At 36.3% G+C, this 26,085-nt stretch overlaps 1 protein-coding gene across 4 annotated transcripts in view; it reads left to right on the top strand.

The window, feature by feature from the left end:
- Nucleotides 1–26,085, top strand: part of FZD3 (frizzled class receptor 3) — a 96,130-nt gene that overhangs the window by 21,134 nt on the left and 48,911 nt on the right. For 2 of the 4 annotated variants that reach the window (XM_036856545.1, XM_036856546.1), the window contains exons 3-4: nt 12,296–12,492; nt 18,594–19,611. In XM_036856545.1, coding sequence (XP_036712440.1) covers nt 12,296–12,492; nt 18,594–19,611 — 1,215 coding nt within the window. Of the gene's footprint in view, nt 1–3,652; nt 3,692–12,295; nt 12,493–18,593; nt 19,612–26,085 lie in introns of those variants that run through there. The other 2 variants (XM_036856547.1, XM_036856548.1) reach the window with 2 other exon arrangements.

Genomic DNA, 26,085 nt, shown 5'->3' with positions numbered 1-26,085 from the left:
TTTTTTAAATTTTATTTATTTATTTATTTATTTATTTATTTATTTATGGCTGTGTTGGGTCTTCGTTTCTGCGCGAGGGCTTTCTCTAGTTGCGGCAAGTGGGGGCCACTCCTCATTGCGGTGCGCGGGCCTCTCTTGTTGCGGAGCACAGGCTCCAGGCACGCAGGCTCAGCAATTGTGGCTCACGGGCCTAGTCGCTCCGCGGCATGTGGGATCTTCCCAGACCAGGGCTCGAACCCGTGTCCCCTGCATTGGCAGGCAGAGTCTCAACCACTGCGCCACCAGGGAAGCCCTGTATTTCACCAGTTTTTACATGTAGTCATTTTTGTGTCTGTGAATGCATATGTACTTGTGTGTATATTGTCTTTGCAGTTTCATCACACGTATAAATTCATGTAGCCATCACTTTGGTTAAGATACAGAACTGTTTTAGCGCCACCGAGGAACTCCCTTGTGCTTCCTTTCTCCCTCCCCCCTTTCCTATTTCCAAGTAACCACTAACTTGTTCTCTAGCCCTATAATTTTGTCAGTTCAAGAATTTATATAAATAGAATCATACAGTGTATATAATCTTTTGAGATTGGCTATTTTTCATTTAGCATAATACCCTTGAGATTCATCCAAGTTGTTGCATGTATCAGTAGTCATTGGTTTGTTTTTAAAATTATTTATTTATTTATTTATTTATGGCTGTGTTGGGTCTTAGTTTCTGTGCGAGGGCTTTCTCTAGTTGCGGCAAGTGGGGGCCGCTCTTCATCGCGGTGCGCGGGCCTCTCATTATCGCGGCCTCTCTTGTTGCGGGGCACAGGCTCCAGACGCGCAGGCTCAGTAGTTGTGGCTCACGGGCCTAGTTGCTCTGCAGCATGTGGGATCCTCCCAGACCAGGGCTCGAACCCGTGTCCCCTGCAGTGGCAGGCAGATTCTCAACCACTGCGCCACCAGGGAAGCCCCAGTAGTCATTGTTTTTAAGTGCTGAGTAGTATTCCATTATATAGATGTTCTGCAATTTGTTTAATCATCCATTGACGGATACTGAGTTGTTTCCAGCTCTTTGCTATTACAAATAAAGCTGCTATGAACATTCCTGTACAGGTTTTTGTGCAGACATAAGTTTTCCTTTTGGGGGGATAAATGCCCAGGAGTGTAATTGCTGGATCGTATGATAAGCACATGTTTGGATTTTTTTTTTTTTGTAATTTATTTATTTATTTATTTATTTTTGGCTGTGTTGGGTCTTCGTTTCTGTGCGAGGGCTTTCTCTAGTTGCGGCAAGCGGGGGCCACTCTTTGTCGCCGTGCACGGGCCTCTCACTATCGCGGCCTCTCTTGTTGTGGAGCACAGGCTCCAGACGCGCAGGCTCAGTAGTTGTGGCTCACGGGCCTAGTTGCTCCGCGGCATGTGGGATCCTCCCAGACCAGGGCTTGAACCCGTGTCCCCTGCAGTGGCAGGCAGATTCTCAACCACTGCGCCACCAGGGAAGCCCTGATATGTTTGGATTTTTAAGAAAATGCTCAGCTATTTTCCATAATGGGTGTACCATTGTACATTCCCACCAGCAATGCCTGAGAGATCTACTTTCTCAGCATTCTTACCGCCATTTGCTATTTTCACTAGTTTTCATTCAGCTTTCATAATGTAATGTATCTCATGTGGTTTTAATTTGTATTTCCCTCATGGCTAATGATATTGAACATCTTTTCATGTGCCATTCATATATTCTCTTTGATAAAATGTTCATGTCTTTAGTTCATTTTTCAATTGATTTGTTTTTTACTTTTGAGTTTTGAGAGTTCTTTATAAATTCTAGACACAAATCCTTTGTTGGATATATGGTTTGTAAATAGTTTCTCCTAGTCTATAGCTTGCCTTTTCATCCTTTTACAAGGTCTTTAGGAAAACAGAAGTCTTAAATTTTAATGAAGTCCTATTTACCAATTTCTTTTTCCTCTTATGGACTGTGCTTTTGGTGTCATTTCTAAGAACTCTTCAGCTTAGGTCTGGAAGATTCTCTCTCTCTTTTAAGTTTTATAGCTTTATGTCTTACGTTTAAATCCATGATCAATTTTGAGTTAATTTGTGTAAAGTAAGTTTCATTTTTTTGGCTGTGAATATCCACTAGCTTTAGCACTATTTGTTGAAAAGACTATCCTTCCACCATTGAATTGCTTTTGCTTCTTTGTGAAAAATGAGTTGGCTATTCTTGTGTGGATTTATATCTGTGTTCTCTATTCTGTCCTGTTTTATCTTTTTGTCTATTTTACAACCATTAGTGTCTTGATTACTGTTAGCTATATAGTAAGCCTTAAAATTGGAGAGCATGATTTTTCCCATTTTCTTTTTCAAAATTGTTTCAGTTATTCTACTTCTTTTGTTTTTTTAATATAAATTTTAGAATAAGCTTGTCTTTAGCTACTAAAAGCATGCTGGCTTTTGACAGTAATTTCGTTAAGTCTAGGGATCATTTGGGGGAAGATTGACACCCTTACATGTTGAATTTCCTGTCCATGAACAGTGTTGTTATGGATTGACTTGAGTCCCCCTAATAAGCCCTAACCCCCAGTACCTCAGAATGTGACCTTGTTTGGAAATAGGGTCTGGAGTAGTGGAGTACTGAGGGACTCCTATTCCAGTATGACTGGTGTCCTTATAAAAGGGAATTTCGGACACAGGCACACATAGAGGGAAGATATGTGAAGAGGCACAGGGGGAATGCTGTGTGAAGATTGGATTTATGCTGCCACAAGCCAAGGAACTACTAGAAGCTAGGAGAGATACCTGGAACAGATCCTTCCCTAGCACCTTTAGAGGGAGCATGGCTCTGCCAACACCTTGATCTCAGACCTTTAGCCTCCAGAAATGTGACAATGAATTTCTGTTGTTTAAGCCACACAGTTTGTGGGACTTTGTTGCAGCAGCCCTAGCAAACCAGTATAACTGTGTATCTGTCCATTTATTTGTATCTTCCTTGATTTCATCAGCATTTTATAGTTTTCAGCATACAAGCCCTATATATGTCTTGTTGGATATATACCCAGGTGTTTCTTTTTTTAAAAATAATGTGATTATAAATATATTGTTTTAATTTAGTTTCTACATGCTCATTATATATAAAAATGCAATTGTATATAGAAATACAATTTTTTGGTATGTTTTTCTTGTATTCTGCAACCTTGTTGAACTTATTAATTCTAGGATGAATACATTATTTATTTATTTATTTATTTTTTACTAATTTAAAAGTGTTTTTTGAGATTCCTTGGGATGTTCTATGTAGACAGTAATGTCATCTGCAAATAGGGACAGTTTTCTTTTTCCAATCTCTCTACTTTTTATTTCCTTTTCTTGTTTTATTGTGCTGATAGGACTTCCAGTACTATGCTGAGTAAGAGTGGTGAGAGCAGGCATTCTTCCCTTGTTTCCAATCTTAAAGGTAGGAATCCAGTGTTTCACCACAAAGTATGATGTTAACTGTAGGGTTTTTGTATATGTACTTTATCAAGTTGAGGCAGTTACTTTCTGTATGTAGTTTGCTGGAAACTTTTAAAAATCATGAATGCTTTTTCTGCATCATTTGGTATGATCATGTGGTTTTTTTCTTTGTTATTAGCCTGTTGATTTGGTGGATTACATTGATTGATTTTTGAATATGGAACCAGCTTTGGATTTCTGAAACAAACCCTACTAGGTTGTGGTATGTAATGCTTTTAATATATTTTTGGACTTGATTTGCTACTATTTTGTTAAGGATTTTTGCATTTTGTTCACTGAGGGTATTGGTCTGTAGTTTTCTTCCTTTGTATTATCTTTGGCTTTAATATTAAGTAATCCTGACTTCATAGAATTTGGTGGGATTAGTTCTCTGCTGTTTTCTGGAAGAGATTGTGTAGAATTGGTATTCTTTTAAAATTGTTAGTTAGATTTTACCAGTGAAACCATCTGGCCTGGATAACTTTTTTAGGAGGTTTTAAACTACAGATTCAATTTCTTGAATAGTTAGAAGACTATTCAGATTATCAGTTTCATCTTGGGTGAGTTTTGGTAGTCTGGCTTCTGAAGAATTGGTCCACTTCATCTAAATTGTCTAGTTTACGTGCATAGAGTTGTTTGTAATATTCCTTATTGTATTTTTAATGTCAGCAGTCTCTAGTGATATCCTCTTTCATTCTTGATATTGGTAAGTTGTGTTCCTTTCTCTCATTCTTTTTTTTAATCATTGTTACTAGAAGCCTATCAATTTTACTGATATTTTCAAAGAACCAGCTCTTGGGTTGAGTGATTTTATTTATTTTTTTCCTATTGCCCTTCTTTGTTTTCAGTGTCATTGATTTCTCTTCTTTATTATTTCCTTCCCTTTGCTGACTTTTGGTTTATTTTGCTCTTTTTGGTTATTATGAATAATGTTACTCTGATATGAACATTCATATACAAATTTTTGCTTGAACATGATTTTAAATTATTTTGGGTATATTCCTAGGAGTGGAATTGCTGGATCATGTGGTAATTTTATGTTTAACTTCTTGAGGAATCGCCAAACTGTTTTCTCTAGTGGTTGCCTTATTTTACATTCCTATCAGCAAATGTATGGGGGTTCTGATTTCTTACCAACACTTGCTATTTTCTGTTTTTTAGATGGGGTTGTGGGTGTGATGTTTTATCTCATTGTGGTTTTGATTTGCATTTCCTAATGACTAATGACATTGATCATCTTTTCATGTGCTTATTTGGTCATTGCATGACTTCTCTGGAGAAATGTTTGTTCAAGTGTTTTTGCCCATCTAAAAAATTGGGTTGTTTTTGTTGAGTTACAGGAATTCTTTATGTATTCTGGACACTCGACCCTTATCAGATATATGATTTGCAAATATTTTTCACTGTGTGGATTGTCTTGTTCACTCTCCTTCTGATAGTGTCCTTTAATGCACAAGAGCTTTTAATTGTTTTTTTTTTTTAAACATCTTTATTGAAGTATAATTGCCTTACAATGGTGTGTTAGCTTCTGCTTTATAACAAAGTGAATCAGTTATACATATACAATATGTTCCCATTTCTCTTCCCTCTTGCATAGGAACTTTTAATTTTGATGAAGTCCAATTTATCTGTTTTTTCTTTTGTGCTTGTGTTTTTGGTGTTTAAGAAACCATTGACAAATCAAGGTCATGAAGATTTACCCTTATGCTTTCTTCTACAGGTTTCATAGATTTTGCTCTTACATTTATGCCTTTGATCCATTTTGAGTTAATTTGGATATGATGTGAGGCAATCAGCCAATTTTATTCTTCTGCATGTGAATACTCAGTTGTCTCAGCACCATTTGTTGAAGAGACTATTTTCCCCCCATTGAGTGGTCTTGGTACCTTTGTGAAAATTAATTGACACACATGTGAAGGTTTATTTCTGGATTCCCAGTTGTATTCCATTGGTCTGTATGTCTAGCATTATGCCAGTACCATACTGTTTTGGTTACTATATCTTTGTAATAAGTTTTTAAATGGGAACGTTTTGTTCTTTATTTTCAAGGTTGTTTTGGCTGTTCGGAGTTTCTTGCATTCCATATGAATTTCAGGATCAGCTTCTCCATTTTGGCAAAAAAAGACCATTGGGAGTTTTGAAGGGATTACATTGAATCTGTAGATCAGTTTATGGAGTATTGCCATTTTAACAACATTAAGTCTTCCAATCCATGAATATGGGAAGTTTTTATGTTTATTAGGTCTTCTTTGATTTCTTTCAACAGTATTTTGTAGTTTTCTGTTTTGCATCACATTGGTTAAATTTTTTCCTAAGTATTTATTCTTTTTAATGCTCTTATAAATGGAACTTTTTAAATTTCCTCTTCTTTTGGCTTTTTTTGAAGTTTATTTTTAATATATTTACTCCTGGAATGTAGAAATACAGTTGATTTTTTTTTTCTATATTGACTTTGTATCCAGTGACTCTAAATTTATTTATTTGATGGTTTATAGATTACTTTAGATTTTCTTTGTAACAACCATGTTTTGTTAGTCTGGTTCAATTAGGAGACAGAACCACTCAGTGATTTAAACAAGGGAAGTGTAATATGAAGAATTAATAAACTATTAAAGAAGAATAATTTTAAGATATATAGAGAGCTCTACAGGGTTCTCTAGGGCTGAGGGACAATCTTAGAAGGGGCCCACACCCCAAGGCTAAGACCTTAGTTGTACAAGATATACTTACAGCTCACTAGGTAGCAGAGAACATCACAGGGTTGCTTGGGCCAGAGCTGGGCCACAGTTACCAGGCAAGCAGGACGCAACCCTTCAGGGCATAGGCAAGTATTGGGTAAATAGAGAGAGTCAGGGCACTGCTGCAGGCAGGAGGCCTTGAGCCTACAGTGTCTATTTTGCGGGGGCTACAGGAAGGTGTTTACTAGGCTGGGCTGATACTGTGAGGTTGCTGAAGGATCATTCTAGGCACATGGGCATAGATTTCCTCACATTTACACTGCTGGCTATGCAGCAGCCCCAACCAACAAGAGAAGCCCCCTTCATCCTGCAGTATTTCTCCAACACTATTGAGAAAGTTTAAAATCATGCTCACTGTAAAGAAGAAATGGTGAAAGGAGTCCCATCCATTATCATAGAGCATGTATTGAAGGGTGAGTTTGGAACTGAGAGATACAAATTTGGTAACTGGAGCACATGTCATCTGTGAATAATGACAGTTTCTTTCCAGTTCAAATACCTTTTATTTCTTCTTTCTTTCTTTCTTTTTTTTTTTTTCCCTGACAAAGCAAGAGACTTTATTAGGAAGGGGCTCCTGGGTGGAGAACAGCAGGGTAAGGGAACCCGGGAGAACTGCTCTCTATAATTCTTTCCTTCTAATCCTTTACCTTTTATTTCTTCTTGATGCCCTAGCGAGGACTTCCAATACAGTGTTTAATGGGGTGGTGATAACAGGTACTTTTTGCCTCATCTTTGATCTCAGGGGACGCTTTCAGTCACTTACTACAAAGTATGAGGTTTGCTGTGGTTTGATATATACGCTTTCTATAGGATTGAGGAAAGTCCCTTCTTAGTCTGTTAAGAGTTTTCATAATAAATGGGTGTTGTATTTCATCAAATGCTTTTATTGCCTCTGTTGAATAGATTGTGTGATTTCCCGCCCTTTTTCTGTGAATGCCATTAATTTCATTAACTGATTTTTCAAATGTTAACCAGCATTGTATCCTTGGAACAAAACTTTATTTGGTGTGGTATATTATTCTTTTTTATATTGTTCTGGATTAATTTACTAATTTGGGATATGATTTTTACATCTATGGTCATGAAATGTGATTTTCCTTTCTTATATAGTCCCTGTTGGGTTTTGTTATAAAAATTATGCTGGTTTTGTGAGGTGTGAGGTGAGTTGAGAAAGTTTCCTTTTTTGGGGAAGAGTTTGTATATAATTGCTGTAACTTCTTCCTTAAACGTTTGATAAATTTTTTCTAGTGAAACCATCTTAGCTTGGAGTTTTTTTGGGGGGATAGTTTCTAATGGTGGCTTAAATTTCTTCATAAATGTTGATAGAAAACTAGATTTTATATTTCTTCTTTTATGATTTTTGGTAAATTGTGATCTTTTTCCAAGGAATTAGGTCATTTCATCCTAACATGTCGAATTTATTATTTATAGTATCCTCATTATATTTCTAGTAATTTTCTGTCCTTCATTCCTGATATTGGTAATTTGTGGGTTTTTTCCTCTTTTACTTGTTATTGCCTTTTTTCTACTTTCTCTAGGTTTGATTGGCCATTCTTTTTCCAGCTTCTTGAGCTGGAGCTTACCATTGATTGTTTTTCAGGCTTTCTTATTTTCTGACATATGCATATCAGGTCATAAATTTCCTCTGAGTATAGCTTTTGCTGACATTTTGTTTATTGTCTTTACTACTTAATTCTATATGTAGATTATACATATATATATAAACATTAAAATGTAATACATATGGTATATAATTATATACAATTTAAATTTCAGTTATGATTTCCTTTGTTGATTATGGGTTATTTAGAAGTTTTTTTGTCTAATTTCCAAACAGCCAAACAGTTGGGGATTTTCTAGGGTTCTTTTTGTAATTGATACCTACCTTAATTCCATTTTAGTCATAGAACAGTCTGGTTTTAGTACTAAGAAGTTTTTTGTGGCTTATTTTAGGACTTACAATATGGCCACTTTTGGTAAAGATTCCACGTGTATGTTAAATAGGTTCCACTCATTGTTGGGTGCCATGATTATAAATATGTTGTTTAGGTCAAGTTTGTAATTGACTTGTTTAGATTTTTTGTATTCTCATAGAATTTTTGTCTCACTCTTCTTATTGAGAGAAGTGTATCAAACTCACTCTGATTGTGGATTTGTGTATTTCCCCTTTTACTTCTGTTTTTTATTAAAATAATTTAAAGCTGTGTTAAGTGGTACATACATGTTTAGATTTACTTTTTAGTCATGGTGAATTGATTCTTTTATTTTGTCTTTAAGAAATGACCTTCTTTATCTCTGGGAACACTCCTTGTCATAAAGTGTAGTCTTGTTTTTGGTTGGTTCTTTCATTGTTTATTTGCCATCTTTTTAGTTTTAACCTATCTCTGTCCTTATATTGAAAAACGTGTCTTTGTAAACAGCATAGGGTTTTTTTGTTTTGTTTTGTTTTTATTTGTACCTAGTCCAACAACCTTACTCTTTTACATAGTCTTTAGGCCATTTATATATAATGCAATTAGTGATGTACTTGGTTTAATATCTACTATCTTATTACTTGATTTCAATTTTTCCAAACTGTTTTGCATTCTTTTTTCTCTCCTATCTTGACTTCTTTTGTATTATTCTTTTTCTCTCTTTATTACCTTGTTAGTTGTGCATTCTTTTATTGCTTACCCTAGAAATTATATGTACCCTTGACTTGTAATATTCTAGTAAAATAATAACTTTGATCACTCTCCCATTAGTGTTCCTCTGACCCCCATCTTTATCATTTTATTATTACTCATATTAATTTACATGTATTTTGTATGTATTTTAAGATATTATTTTTGTTTATTTTTTAAACTTTTCATACTTTTGTCTCTGCATAGGGTTTTTAAAAAAATTTATTTATTTTATTTATTTATTTTTGGCTGTGTTGGGTCTTTGTTGCTGCACGCGGACTTTCTCTAGTTGCGGTGAGCAGGGACCATTCTTCGTTGCGGTGCACGGGCTTCTCATTGCAGTGCACGGGCTTCTCATTGCAGTGGCTTCTCTTGTTGCAGAGCACGGGTTCTAGGTGCACGGGCTTCAGTAGTTGTGGCTTGCAGGCTCTAGAGCGCAGGCTCAGTAGTTGTGGCGCATGGGCTTAGTTGCTCTGTGGCATGTGGGATCTTCCTGGGCCAGGGCTCAGACCCATGTCCCCTGCATTGGCAGGCGGATTCTTAACCACTGCGCCACCAGGGAAACCCCCATTATTTTTTGTTTATACAGAGAATATTTATTTATATTTTCCCACATATTCACCTCTTTTCTTGCTTTTAATTCCTTTTGAATTTTCATCTTAGATTATTTTTCTTTTGTCTTCTAGTGCAGGTTTGCTAGTGACTAGTTTTCTCAGTTTTTTGTCTGTCTGAAAATGTCTTTACTTTGCTTTCACTTATAAAGGGTGTTTTTGCTGGCCATAGAATTATGGTGAGCAGTTGTTTTCTCTCAGCTCTTTAAGTAAGTCATTCTATTGTTTTATAGTATTCAAAAGTCCAACAACAGTTGTTCTGTTGAAGGTAAGGTGTCTTTTTTTCCACTGGCTGCTTTTAAGAAGTTTTTCTTTGGTTTTCAGCAATTTAAATGAGATATGCTTAGGTGTGTTTTTTTAATTGTATTTATTCTTCTGGGGATTTGCAGAACTTTTTGAATCTGTGGGTTGTTGTCTTTAATCAGTTTTGACAAATCCTTGGCCATCATCTTTTTATATATTGCCTCTTCTCATTCCCTCTTTCCTCTTTTGAGGTTCCAGTTATGCATATTTTAGATTTTTTTCATGTGTTTTACATGTCTGTTATGCTCTTTTCTGTATTTTTCAGTATTTTTTGATCTGTGTGCTTCTGTTTGGATATTTCCTATTGCCTTGTTTTCCATTCTGCCAGTTCTATCTTCTGACATATTAATAAGTTCTTAATTTCAGCATTTATGTATTTCACTTATAGAATTTCTCTTTGGTTCCTCTTATGATAGATTCCAATTTTCTGGAATTCTTCATCTTTTATTTTCTTGAACATATTTCTTATATACAGTCTTGTCTACTAAGTCCAATAGCTGGGATTACCAAACCACTGTAATTTTTTCTTTTGTTTTTCAGTCATATGGTCCTGTCTCTTGGAATGCCTAGTATTTTTTATTGAGTAGTAGACATTACAAAATATTGGTGAGGTTCTACATGATGTTATATTATTACTCCAGAGAAAGCTCACCCTTTCTTCTGCTTAGCAGATAAATGGGGGCTGATCACCTTAATTCAGTGAGGGACTGAGCTGAGTTGAGGCTGGGTTTCATTTTTCATAGGTCTCTGTCTCCCTGTCATTTGCCCCTGCTACTGAAGTGTAGTCACTCAGGGGCTTCCAGCTGAGAGTGTGGTATGTTCATTTCCCATTTCCCCTGGCAAGACTTGAACCTCTAATCCACGTTTCCTCATACTGATAAAACTTCCAAAATCTCCACTCTGCTTTTCAGAGGCTTTCTTCTTAGCTTTCTAGCCTCCTTCCCTGTGTAGCTTCAGAATTTTCAAATATCTTGAAGGGAAAACTGGCTCTTTGTCAGGCCCAATTCTAGGTACTTCCCCTTTCACCCATCTGTTCCTTTTGTTTCTAATTTTGTCTGTAGTCTTTTTTTTTTTTTAATTGGAGCATAGTTGATTAACAATGTTGTGTTAGTTTCAGGTGTATAGCAAAGTGATTCAGTTACACATGTACATGTATTGTCTCTAGTCTTGCAAGACTACCAGAGCTCTGCTGGTTTCTTGGTTCTCTAGCACCAGCCTAGGCAAAGCTTGATTCTCAGCCTCTTGCCTTATACCCAGATTCAACAGATAGCTCCTTGGAAAAGTGGCTGCACTTATCAGGGCACCACTCCATGCTTCCGAGCTCTCTAGATTCTTGGTCTCTCTAGTTCTTTTCCTTCACTACTTCTTTAATAGCTTTAAATAGTATTTTTAAAACTTTCTTTCTTGTATTTTGAAGTTGTTCTTGATGGAAACATTGATTTAACACAAATTACCTCTTTATACTTGGAAGTGATAGTCACATATAGTTTATTGTTATATATCAGTTATCACATCCATTATAGTTAACTTCTTTGACACCAGTTTCTTTAAGAGACTTGGTTTTCTGACTGTGTTGTGTATAGAAGGACTCTGGAAAATGTTTTATATCGATGTAGAAATAAGTTGATTGAGTCTTAATGGAAAGGCCTGGTGGTGAGAACATCTGTTATCAGTTCAAAATCAGCAGTGACTCTGAAACTGTTATATAAACAAGTAGAAAAAATATTTGGTAGTCAAAAGCCCAAATGCACATTTCTTGGGATAACTGATCTATTCCTATGGTTATAATGATGATTTTAGTATGGTTTTATGTTTGGGGCCACTGTTTTTTCTTTTTGTTTCCTTAATATCAGCTTAACATTGTGAGCTCTGTTTACATCATGTGATTTCAGAGTTGAAAGAACTCCGTTTTTTTTTAAAAAAAATTTTTAATGTAAAAAGAAAAAGAAAATGTAAGACCAAAGTGAGATCTCTTCCCTACCTCCCACCCTCAAAATATGTACTACTGTGCATAACTACTTCTCTTCCTCCCCCACCCTTTCCTTTCACTTCTTGTCCTCTCTCTCCTATTGATACACGTTAATTGAAGAAAATATAGAAATTGAAATACATAAAAAGAAGAAAATTTAAATCTCTTGTAATCCCATCACCAAGCACTAATCACACTTCTGAGCGTTTGACACATATCTTTTGTGGATTTTTCTATGTAAAATGGATCATATTGTTGTTAATGGTTCTCAGCCAGGCCTTTTTGTTAATATCACCTGTAACAATTAAAATATACGTGTAGATTCTGGGATACACCTCATACTTAACCAAATCAGAATCTCCAGGGATAGGGCTAAGAGGGTTTTGTTGAAAAAAACAAAAACTCCCCTTTAGAAAATTTTAATTGCCTTCAGAAATCTTTTAAAACAGATTAAAAAAAAAAGAATATTGCCGTATTATATGTAGAAATCTTTAACTTGTATGCAACTCTTTATCTAATGATTTGATTTTAACTTCCTCCTAGCCATTCCACCCTATGGTGAATTTGGATTGTTCTCGGGATTTCCGGCCATTTCTTTGTGCACTCTACGCTCCTATTTGTATGGAATACGGACGTGTCACACTTCCCTGCCGTAGGCTCTGTCAGCGGGCTTACAGTGAGTGTTCGAAGCTCATGGAGATGTTTGGTGTTCCTTGGCCTGAAGATATGGAATGCAGTAGGTGCGAAAATCATAGATTTTCATGGACCATTACTTATGTTGCAGTATATTTAAAATTATTTGTCTTCTTGTTCATCAGTTTTTAAGAACTTTTTTGAAGTGTGTATATTAGTCATAATTGTGAACAGCAGTTTCATGGCCTCAGAGCTGTTCATTTCCTTAGGAATTTGGAAGCACTAAATGAAAAAGATGGGAAAAGAAAAACATTCTATGAAGAAATTTTTTAAATAATCAAATTAAGAAAAACGTAATCAAGATATTGATTGTTGATTTCTCTCCCTTACAGATTTTTTCTGGTTATAAAAGTAATGCCATTTATAAAAAAATTAGAAAATATAGAGAACATAATCATTTGTTACCTCATTATTAAATATGTTTAATGATTTTAATGGGACTCAAATATCTTTATGATTTAAATGCATTAATGAATACAGTAGTCCTGTCAGTTCCGTTTTTGTCATGTATTAACATACCCAGACCCAGAAAATGTCAGATACTTTTCAAATCACTTCCAATATATAGATTGTAAGCATTTCCTAAAGGTTTGAGGATATTTACCAGACAGTGTTACAGATTTGTACGAGAGAACATTATTATTAGTAATAACATATACAGTAGTAATACTGCATTTCTTATATAATAATGTTGTGCCTTTTGTATTCTTAATGTTTCAAGGATAAAGAATTAGATGAACACTTATATAACTCTTATTACCTAGCTTTGTCCAATCTTAATATTTTGCAATGTTTGCTTCAGATTTTCTTTTTTTTTTTTTTTTTTTTTGGCTGTGCCACATGGCTTTTGGGATCTTAGTTCCCCAACCAGGGATTGAACCCAGGGCCCTGTCAGTGAGAGCACCGAGTCCTAACCACTGGACTGCCAGGGAAGTCCCCAGATTTCTTTTTTTAAGAAATAAAACAATACAGATAGAGTTGAAGGTTCCTTTCTTAGTACCCATCTTGATTTCATTTCCTCCTTTTCTCCCTAGAGATGAGATAATCATTATGTTGAATTTTTTGTTAATCATTCCTATCTTTGTTTTTATACTCTTACTACATATATACATATCCATAAACAACATTAAAATTTTTTTACATGTATCTGTGTTTATATCTGTAACTCTGGTTCATTCCTCTTAATTGCTATATAATGGCCAATTGTATTACCATCCTATAGATATTTAGCCATCTCCTACTGATGGTCATTTAAGTTACTTCCAGGTTTTTGCTATTATGGGCAGTGCTGCACAGAACACTTTTTTCTCCTTCATGTTTAAAATTAAGTTGTTTATCATATGACAGTAGCCCTTGGAGACAGGTGAAAGGCAGGTGTTGTTACTCTCATTTGACAGATGGAAGAACTTAATAAAACATGTATTAGTTACTTGTAGTCAGTTCACTGGCATTATGGCTTTCTCATATTTGTCTCCTCTATTTCCTACCTATTTAACATACTCTCTTATCTAGCCCCATCAAACCATTCATCCACTTTCTCCCCAAAACCTGGTAATATTTATAGTCCCTCTTTCAGAAGTTTGTAAATTTCTTGGTATTTATAACAACAGTTATGAATTACCTGGGCAGGAACCCTATTTTATGTTTTTTGTATCTAACTCCTATTGTTTAGTGGTCTTTTTATTTTAATAGGTTATATACAAGTATAGAGGTGTCATTATGATCTATCTTTGTTGGTTTTGATAGGGTTAAATCTGTTTTATGTCCTCAGTATTGCCTGGGATTGTCTAACTCTTAAATCTTAAATTCTGGCAAACAGATCTTTCATAATCTTTCATTCTTCCACGTCTCTCATATCCTTGTTCCTACTGTACCTGTTTTTCAACTTCATGGACACCCACAGACTTTTGGGTTTTTTTCCCCCCCTCTCCTAATAGCTCCCTTCTTGATCTTATTTATTTTCTTACTTAGGTTAAGCTTTGTGGTCCATCACATAAAATAATACTTTTGCTAGCAGTTTCAACTCATTCCTTCCACTGTACTTGTTCAGCTCTCCAGCTCAACTAATTTCTTACAAATTAATTATGCTGCATATTTAATGATTTAAACCATAGCAACTTTTTTTTTTAACTACCACCCAGATTTCTACCATTGTTTTATGTTTGCTTTTCACATTTGTCCATCCCTCTATTGATCCATTAATCTACCTTATTCTTTGTGTGTATTTCAAAGTATATTAGAGACAACAGTTATTGCCCTTACAAATATTTTATCAGGTCTTTCACTAACTAGAATTCAACATTTGTCTACAGTTTTTTCTTTCAGTTTAAAACTTTACAAGGAAATGCACAAATCTAAAGATATCTGAGTTTTGACAAGTGCCTGCACCTGAGTAAGCCAAATCCTCAGAAAGATGTAGAACATCATCATTCCCATTACCTCATGCTCTCATGCTCCTTGCTGGTCAGTCCTTGTCTATACCATCCTCTGGAAGGAACGCTGGAAGGAACATCCTCTAGAAGGATGTTTAACATCCTTCCAAAGTATCAGTAATTACTTTGTCTATTCTAGAACTTCATACAAATGGAGTCATACAATATGTACTTGTTGTGTAACTCTTCTTTTGCTCAGGTTGAGATTGCCCTTCTTTGCTCTATTTTCAAGACTCATTAATGTTTTTGTGTTCATCAGTAGTGCTTTTTCTTGCTGAGTAGTCTTCCATTGTATAAATATACTGTATTTTGCTTATCCATTTTCCTATTGATAGACATTTTAAACCATAGCAACTCTATTTGCTCTTTGTCTTTCGTCAGTTTCCAATTTGGTCAACAGGAAAATTTCTACTCATTCTCCTCAGCACTTATGCCAAATCTATGTCACTCATTTCAAACCCATATTTCACCTTTATTCTGTATTTGACCCTTATTCCCCTCAACCTTAGCCTGTCCTCCTTTCCTGAAAATCCGTTAGGCCATTTTGTGCAAACTGTTGTGGTCTGCTACATCTCAGACCAGTCCTTCTCAATTTCTTTTCTTGCATCCTCTTCCTCTTTCTGGTGTTTCTTAGAGTTCTGTTCCTGTTTTTTTTTTGATTCTGCATGCTTTCCCTGGATAATCCCATCTCACTGATTTTAGTTCTTATTCATATGCTGATGGCTCCTAAATCTAAATCTGTAGCCTTGGCATCTTTCTGCTAAATTCCAAATCTGCATATCCAGCAGCCATTGGTAACCTGAATTTGTCTCAAATACCTCAATTTTAACATGTCTAAAATTGATTTTACTCCTTGCTCATTTTTTTATTCCTGGAAGGCATAGTCCTCCTTCATTGACCTAAGCTCCCACATCCAGTCAGTTATAAATTCTCTTGGTTTTATCTAAATAATTTCATAGCTGTTTCATTCTCACTGCCTTATCTGGTTTTAGTTATGGCTCAGCTGATATCTCTGCTCTCATTTTTGCCCAGCTCAAGTGTCTTCCACACTCCTTCTAGTCATCTTTCTAATTAGTTAGGTGAGGGCTATATGAATATTTATTCAACTATATGAGGGCTATATGATAAATGTATTCAATTTATCATCAATTCAGTAAATATTAATTGGATGTGTTCTGTGTGCTAGACACTATTGTAGATAGTGAAGGTGAGTAGTGAACAAAACATAGTCTCTGTTCTTATGGAGTTAAAATTCTAGTTGTGGTGGTAGTGGTAGGAGATAAATAAATAGATAATGTCAGATGGTAATGAATGCTAATAAGAAAGAATAGAGTTAGGTGATAGTGATACAATATGGGGAAGCAGAAGGACTCTATTTTCTATGAGGAAGTCCTTTTTAATAAGGAGGCAGTGGGACAGGAATCTGAATGAAATGAGAGAACAGATTATGTAGATATCTAGGGAAGAACAGTCCAGGCAGAAGAAGCAGAGCAACAAGTGCAAAGGCTGTGAAGTGGAAGCATGCTGGTATATTCACAAGACACCCAAGAGGCTGGAGCCAAGTGAGTAAGGGAGAAGGGAAGGAAATAAGATCAGAAAAGGACTGGGGGTAGGGCTTTAGAGCTCTCTTACGGAATTTGGATTTGACTGAGTGAGAAGGGAAGCCATTAGAGGATTTTGAGCAGAAGAGACATGATCATGAACACAGGAGTGGTATGTCTTTAAAGGATCACTCTGGCTCTTGTGTGGAGATGGAGATAAACTGGAAGCCACTCCAGAAGTCCAGGGATGAGGTACTAATGGCTCAGACTGGGTGGCCGCAGTAGAGGAAATGGAAAGTGGTCAGATTCTGGATACATCGCAAAATAGAATGACAGGAAGTGCTGGTAGGTTGTAAGGTGGATATGAGGGAGAAGGGATTTCAAGGAGGACCCTAAGGTTTTTGGCCTGAGCAACTAGAAGAATGGGATTACCATTTGTGGAAATGGAGAAACTAAGGAGTGGAAATCAAGAGTTTGGTTTTGGGACGGTTAAAGAGTGAGGAGTGTGTATATGGTGAATTGGCAGTTGGATATACAGATACAGCCATTGATATATTTATATCAATGTTTATACATACATACATACACACACATGCACATATATTTCTGGAATGTGCTTACCTCTCCAAACCTTATCTCCTGTCACAATTCATGTACTCTTCATGCCCCAGCAATGCTAAACACACCCTGTTCAAACCTCCTTGCCTTTGTTCCCATTTCTTGCTTAGAATACTGATTGCCATACTGCCAATACTGGCAAATACTGATTCAGAGATCCTGTGTTGAGGGACTTACTCCATGAAGTCTTTCATAACCTCTTCCCCTGAAATAATTAATCCTTCTTTATATCATTTTTATATTTTATATAGGTTTTGATTGCTTCATATATCACACTGCTGTATTTTGTGTTGTGTTTACAAGTTTTTGCCTCCTTTTGGACTCAAGGATGGAGATCCTGGTTTTTTGGGTCTTTTTCTGTTAAAGCCCTGGCATACTGTAGAATTCCAGTAAATGCCTACATGCAATAAGTTTCTGTCATTTGGCTTTATAATCCAAGCCCTGTGAAGAAAATGGTTTGTATTAGAAAATAAAAGATTAATCAGCTTCAGTGTAAGGTTATACATATATATGGCAAACTTAATATCAGTGATAGTTTCTTGGAAACTATTTGATGCATATAACTGCTAAATATCTAGTTGGTGGGAGTCTGAAGGCTTAGAAACTGATGCTGGCAAGAAAATTGAAGATGCAGGAAGTTCATGAGACTAGTGCTCTCAATAGTGTATGTCTGCAGCACAGCCCTGTTTTTTCTGTACTATGGTTATGACGCTTTCCCAAGTCTGGAAAATTGTCAAAATGCAGATTTCTTTGGCCCTAACACAGGCATACTGAAATAGGACTTGAGGTGGTGAGGACCAAGAATTTGTATTTGAAAATGACCTTAAGTTTTTCTCATGCACGTCAGTGTTTGAGAATAACTGGAATAGAGAATGCAGTGGATTGGAGAGACATTAGTAATGGTAGGAAAGAACTAGTTGACATTAGAGACCTTAGGAGGACTTTAATTAACCAATATGGTAAGCAGAGAGTGAATTTAAAATGGGAGGAAAAGATCTAAAACTAAGCCACTTGTAAGGATTTTTAGTGCTAATCTAACTCAAAACACTTTGGGCCATGCAATTAGGGAAGATTTTTAACTCTTATTTTTAAGAAAGTTCTATTTGAGTCTAGGGTAAATTGAGGACTATATTGTAATTAAACTTTAGAAAGAAGTAACTTTTAGCTACTATTCTGTTGGAGCTTTTTTTTTAATGTATATTTATTATATATATATATATATTTTTAATTTATATTTTGAAATCTTACTCTAAACTGTGTGTCCTAAATAAATAGTATATAAATACACTACTTATTGATGTCTATGCCTCACTGCTTTAATAAAGAGTAATCTTTTTGAAGCCAAAACAAAATTAAGTATAAATTTTTCATTTTTTTGGTCAGCTGTGGAAAATCTAGTTTTATGACCCGCAAACAAAATATCACCATTTGCATTATTTCTTCCACTTAATTGTAATGTGCTCCAAGGACATAAGAATAAACCACAGGTGCTAAATTTGGAAATCCAAGTCATTAGGTTCCCAATAAGTAAAAATGGTTCTCATCTTGTATTTTTAGGTTCCCAGATTGTGATGAGCCGTATCCTCGACTTGTGGATCTGAATTTAGCTGGAGATCCTACTGAAGGAGCCCCAGTGGCAGTGCAGAGGGACTATGGTTTTTGGTGTCCCCGAGAGTTGAAAATTGATCCTGATCTTGGCTATTCTTTTTTGCACGTGCGTGATTGTTCACCTCCTTGTCCAAATATGTACTTTAGGAGAGAAGAACTTTCATTTGCTCGATATTTCATAGGATTGATTTCAATCATTTGCCTCTCTGCCACATTATTTACTTTTTTAACTTTTTTGATTGATGTCACAAGATTCCGTTATCCTGAAAGACCTATTATATTTTATGCAGTCTGCTACATGATGGTATCGTTAATTTTCTTTATTGGGTTTTTGCTTGAGGACCGAGTAGCCTGCAATGCATCTAGCCCTGCACAGTATAAGGCTTCCACAGTGACCCAAGGATCTCATAATAAAGCCTGTACCATGCTTTTTATGGTACTCTATTTTTTTACTATGGCTGGCAGCGTTTGGTGGGTAATTCTTACCATCACGTGGTTCTTGGCAGCTGTGCCAAAGTGGGGTAGTGAAGCTATTGAGAAGAAGGCATTGCTATTTCACGCCAGCGCGTGGGGCATCCCTGGAACTCTAACTATCATCCTTTTAGCGATGAATAAAATTGAAGGTGACAATATCAGTGGCGTGTGTTTTGTTGGCCTCTACGATGTTGATTCATTGAGGTATTTTGTTCTTGCACCCCTCTGCCTGTATGTGGTAGTTGGGGTTTCACTTCTCTTAGCTGGCATCATATCCCTAAACAGAGTTCGAATTGAGATTCCATTAGAAAAGGAGAACCAAGATAAACTGGTGAAGTTTATGATCCGGATTGGTGTTTTCAGCATTCTTTATCTTGTACCACTCTTGGTTGTAATTGGATGCTACTTTTATGAGCAAGCTTACCGTGGCATCTGGGAAACAACATGGATACAAGAACGCTGCAGAGAATATCACATTCCATGTCCATATCAGGTAAGGGAAACCTTGTTCTAAATTTCAGAATATGTGACAGTGAAAAGAGCTAACCTTAGCTGATTGTTTTTTTGTTGTTGTTATTTTGTTTTTTTTTCATGAACGACCTGTACATTAAAATTTTAAAGTGAAGATAATGAACAAATTTATTGTAGTAAGAATGTCACACACATGTTTCTATAAACATTTTCCTTTTAAAAGATGACTTTTACAAGTCCAAGCTGTGGGCTTTTAAGCACTTTACTTCTATTATCGCAAAATAGTTGCTTGTTGATTATTTAGAAGTCTGCAGGTTTATGGGGAAGTTGTTGATTAAAAGGCAGTGTCTTTCTGTGGAAATTTTACTGATATTCAGAGTAAGGATTGTTTTAACAGTTTTGCAAAAAACAAAAAAAGGACACAGTTATACAAACAAGTTCATCTCTTAATTAGTCTTGGTTTTTCTTTTTTGCATACTGAAGTGTTCTACCTTTGAGTTTAAAGAGATCAGATAATCATAGAATCATAGAATTTTAGATCTAGAGAGGACTTTAGAGATCATTTATTCAGGTTCCCTCTATAATTTAGAGTTCTTAAACATCTATCTCTTTTGAGGCTTAGAATTACTAAGTGACTTGTTCACACTCTGCTTGGATTTAGTTCTAGGAGAGGAGTGGAACAAGGAAAGCAGTTTAGAGGGATTGATGCTAAGTATTTCTCTCTCTCATCTTAAAACCTCTCTAGAACCTATGCTCCTAGCTATTACCCTCTCTTCTTTCTTTTAAGACAAGTTTTCTTGAAAGAATTGCCTCCACTTGGTGTCTCATGTTCGTTGTGCTCCAGCTTCCCTGTTCTCGAAGTGCACCAGCCACCCTTTCATCTCCCCCAACCCTTATGTTTCTCTAATACCTTTTAAATACCTTTATTAAAGTACTTATGCATTATAGATAACTTTTGTTTACTTGTCTCTTTTCCCTACTAGACAGTGAACTCTTTGAAAGCAAGAACTTTTTCATATTTTTTGAAAGCATGTTCTGTAGGTTAGTAGATGATGGCATTGAGAATGTGAATGTGTAGATTGAGAAGCAAAGACTTTTTTAAAATAAATTTATTTATTTCATTTATTTATTTTTGGCTGTGTTGGGTCTTTGTTGCTGCATGCGGGCTTTCTCTAGTTGCGGCGAGCGGGGGCTACTCTTCGTTGCGATGCGCGGGCTTCTCATTGCGGTGGCTTCTCTTGTTGTGGAGCATGGGCTCTAGGCTCGCGGGCTCAGTACTTGTGGCTTGCGGGCTCTAGACCCGCAGGCTCAGTAGTCGTGGTGCATGGGCTTAGTTGCTCCACGGCAGGTGGGATCTCCCTGAACCAGGATTCAAACCCGTGTTCCCTGCATTGTCGGGCAGATTCTTAACCACTGCGCCGCCAGGGACGTTCAAAAAGACATTTTTTTTAAATACATATATTACTTTTATAAATTTATTTATTTATTTGTTTTCATTTTTGGCTGTGTTGGGTCTTCGTTGCTGTGGGTGGGCTTTCTCTAGTTGCAGTGAGTGGGGGCCACTCTTCGTTTTGGTGCGTGGGCTTCTCATTGTCATGGCTTCTCTTGTCACGGAGAGCATGGGCTCTAGACACGCGGGCTTCAGTAGTTGTGGCACGTGGGCTCAGTAGTTGTGGCTCGTAGGCTCTACAGCACAAGCTCAGTAGTTGTGGCACATGGGCTTAGTTGCTCTGTGGCATGTGGGATCTTCCCGGACCAGGGATCGAACCTGTGTACCCTGCATTGGCAGGCAGATTCTTAACCACTGTGCCACCGGGGAAGCCCCGAAAAGACATTTTTAAGAAATGGTAACAGTGGTACTGCAGACAAGGAGTGTGTGATTAACACATAGTCAATGCTCATAAATATTTGATGACTGAGAATGCCAATTCCCCCTTTTTTATTCTGTGGTATAAATAGTCCAATACAAAATTATATTTTTATTGTATAAATATTAGCTACTGGCTTTTAAAAAAACCAACTTATAATTGAAAGACCAGAAAAAATGAATAATGGAAATTGTATTACACTTCTTGACAGAATTACTTATTAAAAACTCTTAATGTGAGGTTTCAGACCTGAAGCTAAGTAATCAAATTTTGCCTCTAACGAGAGAGAAAGAGATGGTTGAATTACATTGTGCGCTTCTCCATATAAGGTTTCTAGGATTCCAAATATATATTGTCTTAGGGCTATTGAAGAAATAATGTTTGGCTCTGAAATAATGATCTGAAACATACCAAACCTCAAACATGTGAATTAGTGAATTAGAGTAGTTGGGCTGCTGCTATTTTCAAGACATTCCTAGAATTCTTTTAGCATCTTTAGAACCAGTTTGAGTTGCACAAAAACGTGTGTGATTGTGTGTATGCATCTCTTTATAGTCAGGTTAAAAGAGTTTTTTATTTCCAACTTACAGAATTAATGTTGGATTTCCAACATCTTAAAAAGAATAGAGAATGGTATAATAACAGTAGCATAGTTATTAAGCTGTAAAGTCTGGGTTAGGAATCCTGGCTTCATATCTAACTCTCATTGTTTACTAGTTTTATAACCTTAGATCAACTTCATCTCTCTCTACTTCAGTTCCTCATCTGTAAAATGAGTAATAGAATCTAATAGTAATAAAAGAGTAATCGTATTAGATACAAATAGTAGTAGAATCTGTCTCCTAGGGTTGTATTTAGGAGTCTACATGCAAACACTAGAAGAGTGCCTTCTACATAATAAGGGCTCAAATGTTAGCTCTATTATTCATTTTTTTCATTTATTGTTGCTGCTGTTATTGTTATGTATACACACACACATACATACATATATAAATTTTTTTTAAACCATCCAATACCAAACTTTAGGAAATGCTATATTTGTTTTAAGTTTTTGAGAATATACATGCTGATATGTGTACCACTAACTTGTCCATTTTAACTGCAGTAATCTAATGTATAAATATACTGCTGTTTGTTCGCTCATTTTTTTTTTAATTAATTAATTAATTTATTTATTTTTGGCTGTGTTGGGTCTTCGTTTCTGTGCGAGGGCTTTCTTTGGTTGTGGCGAGCAGGGGCCACTCTTCATCGCGGTGCGCGGGCCTCTCACTGTCACGGCCTCTCTTGTTGCGGAGCACAGGCTCCAGACGCGCAGGCTCAGTAGTTGTGGCTCATGGGCCCAGTTGCTCCGCGGCATGTGGGATCTTCCCAGACCAGGGCTTGAACCCGTGTCCCCTGCATTGGCAGGCAGATTCTCAACCACTGCGCCACCAGGGAAGCCCGTTCACTCATTATTTTGTTCATGGACAGACATATAGTTTTCAAGTTTTTTTGCTGTTGCAATTAATACCTGTCTTCCTTGTACATGACCAAGAGTTTCCATGGGCTGTATACCCAAAAGTGTAATTGTGGAATTGTAACATATAGGCATCTTCAACTCAAGTGGTTATTTTAATTTACACTCCCAGTATAGAGTATGAATTCCCCATTTCTCCCCATCTTGGTGTTCTCAGGCTTTTAGGTTTTTGCCAACCTTTGAAACAATATCTCGAGTCTATCATGATTTTTATTTCCCTTATTCCTCATAAGGTTCAGTATGTTTTCATATGTTTATTGGCTATTTGGGGTTTCTCTTCTGTGATTTGCCAATTTGCTACTGTTGTCCATTGCTCTGTTAGGTTATTTGCCTTTTGTTGTCATTGTTGTTTTAATTCTTTGTCAGTTGTTCGCATTGCAGGTATCTTATTGTGCTCTGTACCTTGTCTTTTCACTTTGTGTTTTCTTTGCCTTTTGTCTTTTAAGAAGTCCTTCCCTGCCTCTCAAAGTCATAAAAATGGTCTGCCATATTTTTTCTAGCAGATTTTAAAATTTGATGTTTTGATTCATAGCTCTAATCCCTTGAAATTTATTTTTATGTATGTTATGAGTAACATAATTTTATTTTTTCATGTGAATAAGCAGTATGCTTTTTGTACCATTTATCAAATAGCCCATCTGAACTGTAAGGCAACAGCTATAACATACAAGTTCCATTTTTAGGCTCTCTCTTTTGTGCACTGGTCTGTTTGTATAGCCTTGTAACAATTCCACATTTCCTCTACCTTATTCTTCTCCAAAATTATTTTAACCATCTTGGCACTTTTCTATATGAATTTTAGAATAATTTATGCATGAAAAACACTGTTTGGATTTTTATTGAAATTGTTTTAGGTTTTAAATGAATCTGGGAGAAATTGCTATCTTTGTAATACTGAATTTTAGTATCTTTTAGTTTCTTTCTTTATGTATGTATTCATTCATTTGTTCATAGGTACCGTACAGTTTTTGTTGCAGTTGTGAATGAGGTCTTTTCTGTATTACACTTTTCATTTGGTTATTGCTGGTGTACAAGAATGCCACTGATTTTTGCATATTGACCTTATATTGAGCATCCCTGCTACACTCTTGTATTAGTTCTAACTGCATATCGGTTCTCTTAGATATTCTTTGTAGAAATCCTGTTGTCTTCAAGTAAGGACAAATCGTATCTTGCTTGCTTTCCAATTCTTATGTTTTATTTAAGATTTTTCCATCTATACTCATGAGTGAGATAGATTGTGATCATTTTTCCTTTCTTGCCCTGTCTTTTTCCTTTTTGGTGTCAAGGTTATAATAGCTTCATAAAATGAGGTTTTTTTCTTCTATTCATTGAAACAGTTTTTACAATAAATAGGGTCTGTCTGCTCTTTGAAAGGGCTGGTATATCCCCCTGTAAAAACCCTCTGTCATGGTATCTTTGAAGTAAGGAGAGAGAAGTTTCATCTTTCTGAACTGAAATTCTGCACCCATTAATCAGTAACTCCCCATTCCTCCCTGCCTCCCAGCCTTTGGCAACCATTATTCTACTTTATGTCTCTATGAATTTGACTACTCTGGGTACCTCCTATAAGTGGAACTCAAATACTAGATTTTTTTTTTAATAAATTAATTTATTTATTTTTTTTTTTTTTGTTTTTTTTTTTTTTTTTTTTTTAATTTATGGCTATGTTGGGTCTTCGTTTCTGTGCGAGGGCTTTCCCTAGTTGTGGCAAGTGGGGGCCACTCTTCATCGCTGTGCGCGGGCCTCTCACCATCGCGGCCTCTCTTGTTGCGGAGCACAGGCTCCAGACACGCAGGCTCAGTAATTGTGGCTCACGGGCCCAGCTGCTCCGCGGCATGTGGGATCCTCCCAGACCAGGGCTCGAACCCGTGTCCCCTGCATTAGCAGGCAGACTCTCAACCACTGCGCCACCAGGGAAGCCCCTATTTATTTGTTTTTATTTTTGGCTGTATTGGGTCTTCGTTGCTGTGCGCGGGCTTTCTCTAGTTGTGGCAAGCGGCAGCTACTCTTCATTTCTGTGCGCGGGCTTTCTCTAGTTGTGGCAAGCGGCAGCTACTCTTCGTTGAGGTGCGCGGGCTTCTCATTGTCGTGGCTTCTTTTGTTGTAGAGCACGGGCTCTAGGAGTGTGGGCTTCCGTAGTTGTGGCACATGGGCTCAGTAGTTGTGGCTCGCGGGCTCTAGAGCGCAGGCTCAGTAGTTGTGGCACACGGGCTTAGTTGCTCCGCAGCATGTGGAATCTTCCCGGGCCAGGGGTTGAACCCGTGTCTCCTGCATTGGCAGGCGGATTCTTAACCACTGCGCCACCAGGGAAGCCCTCAAATACTAGAATTTTAATACTAACTTTCATTCAGAATTTTACTTTAGGGGAATCTTATGTAGACTTGTGAATTGAGCATTAGAGATGTTAAATTTCTATTTGAAGTAATATCCACACATAATTGAACAAGATTTGCTATTACTGAGCATACCTAAAAGAATGCTTAGCAGGTTCTGATGATAATTCCTAATGAGAAGTTTTTAAAATGTGTTAAGCAATGATGTTATACTTGAGGTAGCCTCCTCAGGTTACTTAGAGAACGTAATATTTGAATATATATTCACTTGAAAATCAGTGAGGTTGCGTTATAGTCATTTCTTATATTACTGAAGCTTTAAAACATTTGAAAAATCAGCTTGTGAAGTAGCTGATCACATTGTTTAAAAATACCAATTGGGTTTAATGTAAATTGCATGTATTTAAGTCCATAATTTGAAGAAAAATGGACTTGTGTGAAGTATTTTAAAATATTTAAAATGAGTGTCCTTGCTGAAAACAGAAATTTGCTGTTTGGATTTTAAAATACTTTATACCAACTGTTTTTTCAAGAACAGTCTATTTAAAAAGTGCATATTAAATGAAACTTGAGAAAGTAATATTTAATGCCTGAATCAAGAATTAATTGTGAAATATAGCTTGAGTTTTCAGAATAATGTATATTTTACAGTTTAAAATCAGTAAAGTTTATTCCTAGACTATGTTTCATCTTATGTGTTAATCATTTATTTATGTATTTATTTATTTATTTTTATGTATTATTTAAATAACACATTAGTAATTTAACAGGTACTT

This window comes from Balaenoptera musculus, chromosome 6, assembly GCF_009873245.2.
Source record: "Balaenoptera musculus isolate JJ_BM4_2016_0621 chromosome 6, mBalMus1.pri.v3, whole genome shotgun sequence".
Taxonomy (NCBI): Eukaryota; Metazoa; Chordata; class Mammalia; order Artiodactyla; family Balaenopteridae; genus Balaenoptera; species Balaenoptera musculus.
This window is presented reverse-complemented; position numbering and strand designations above follow the sequence as displayed.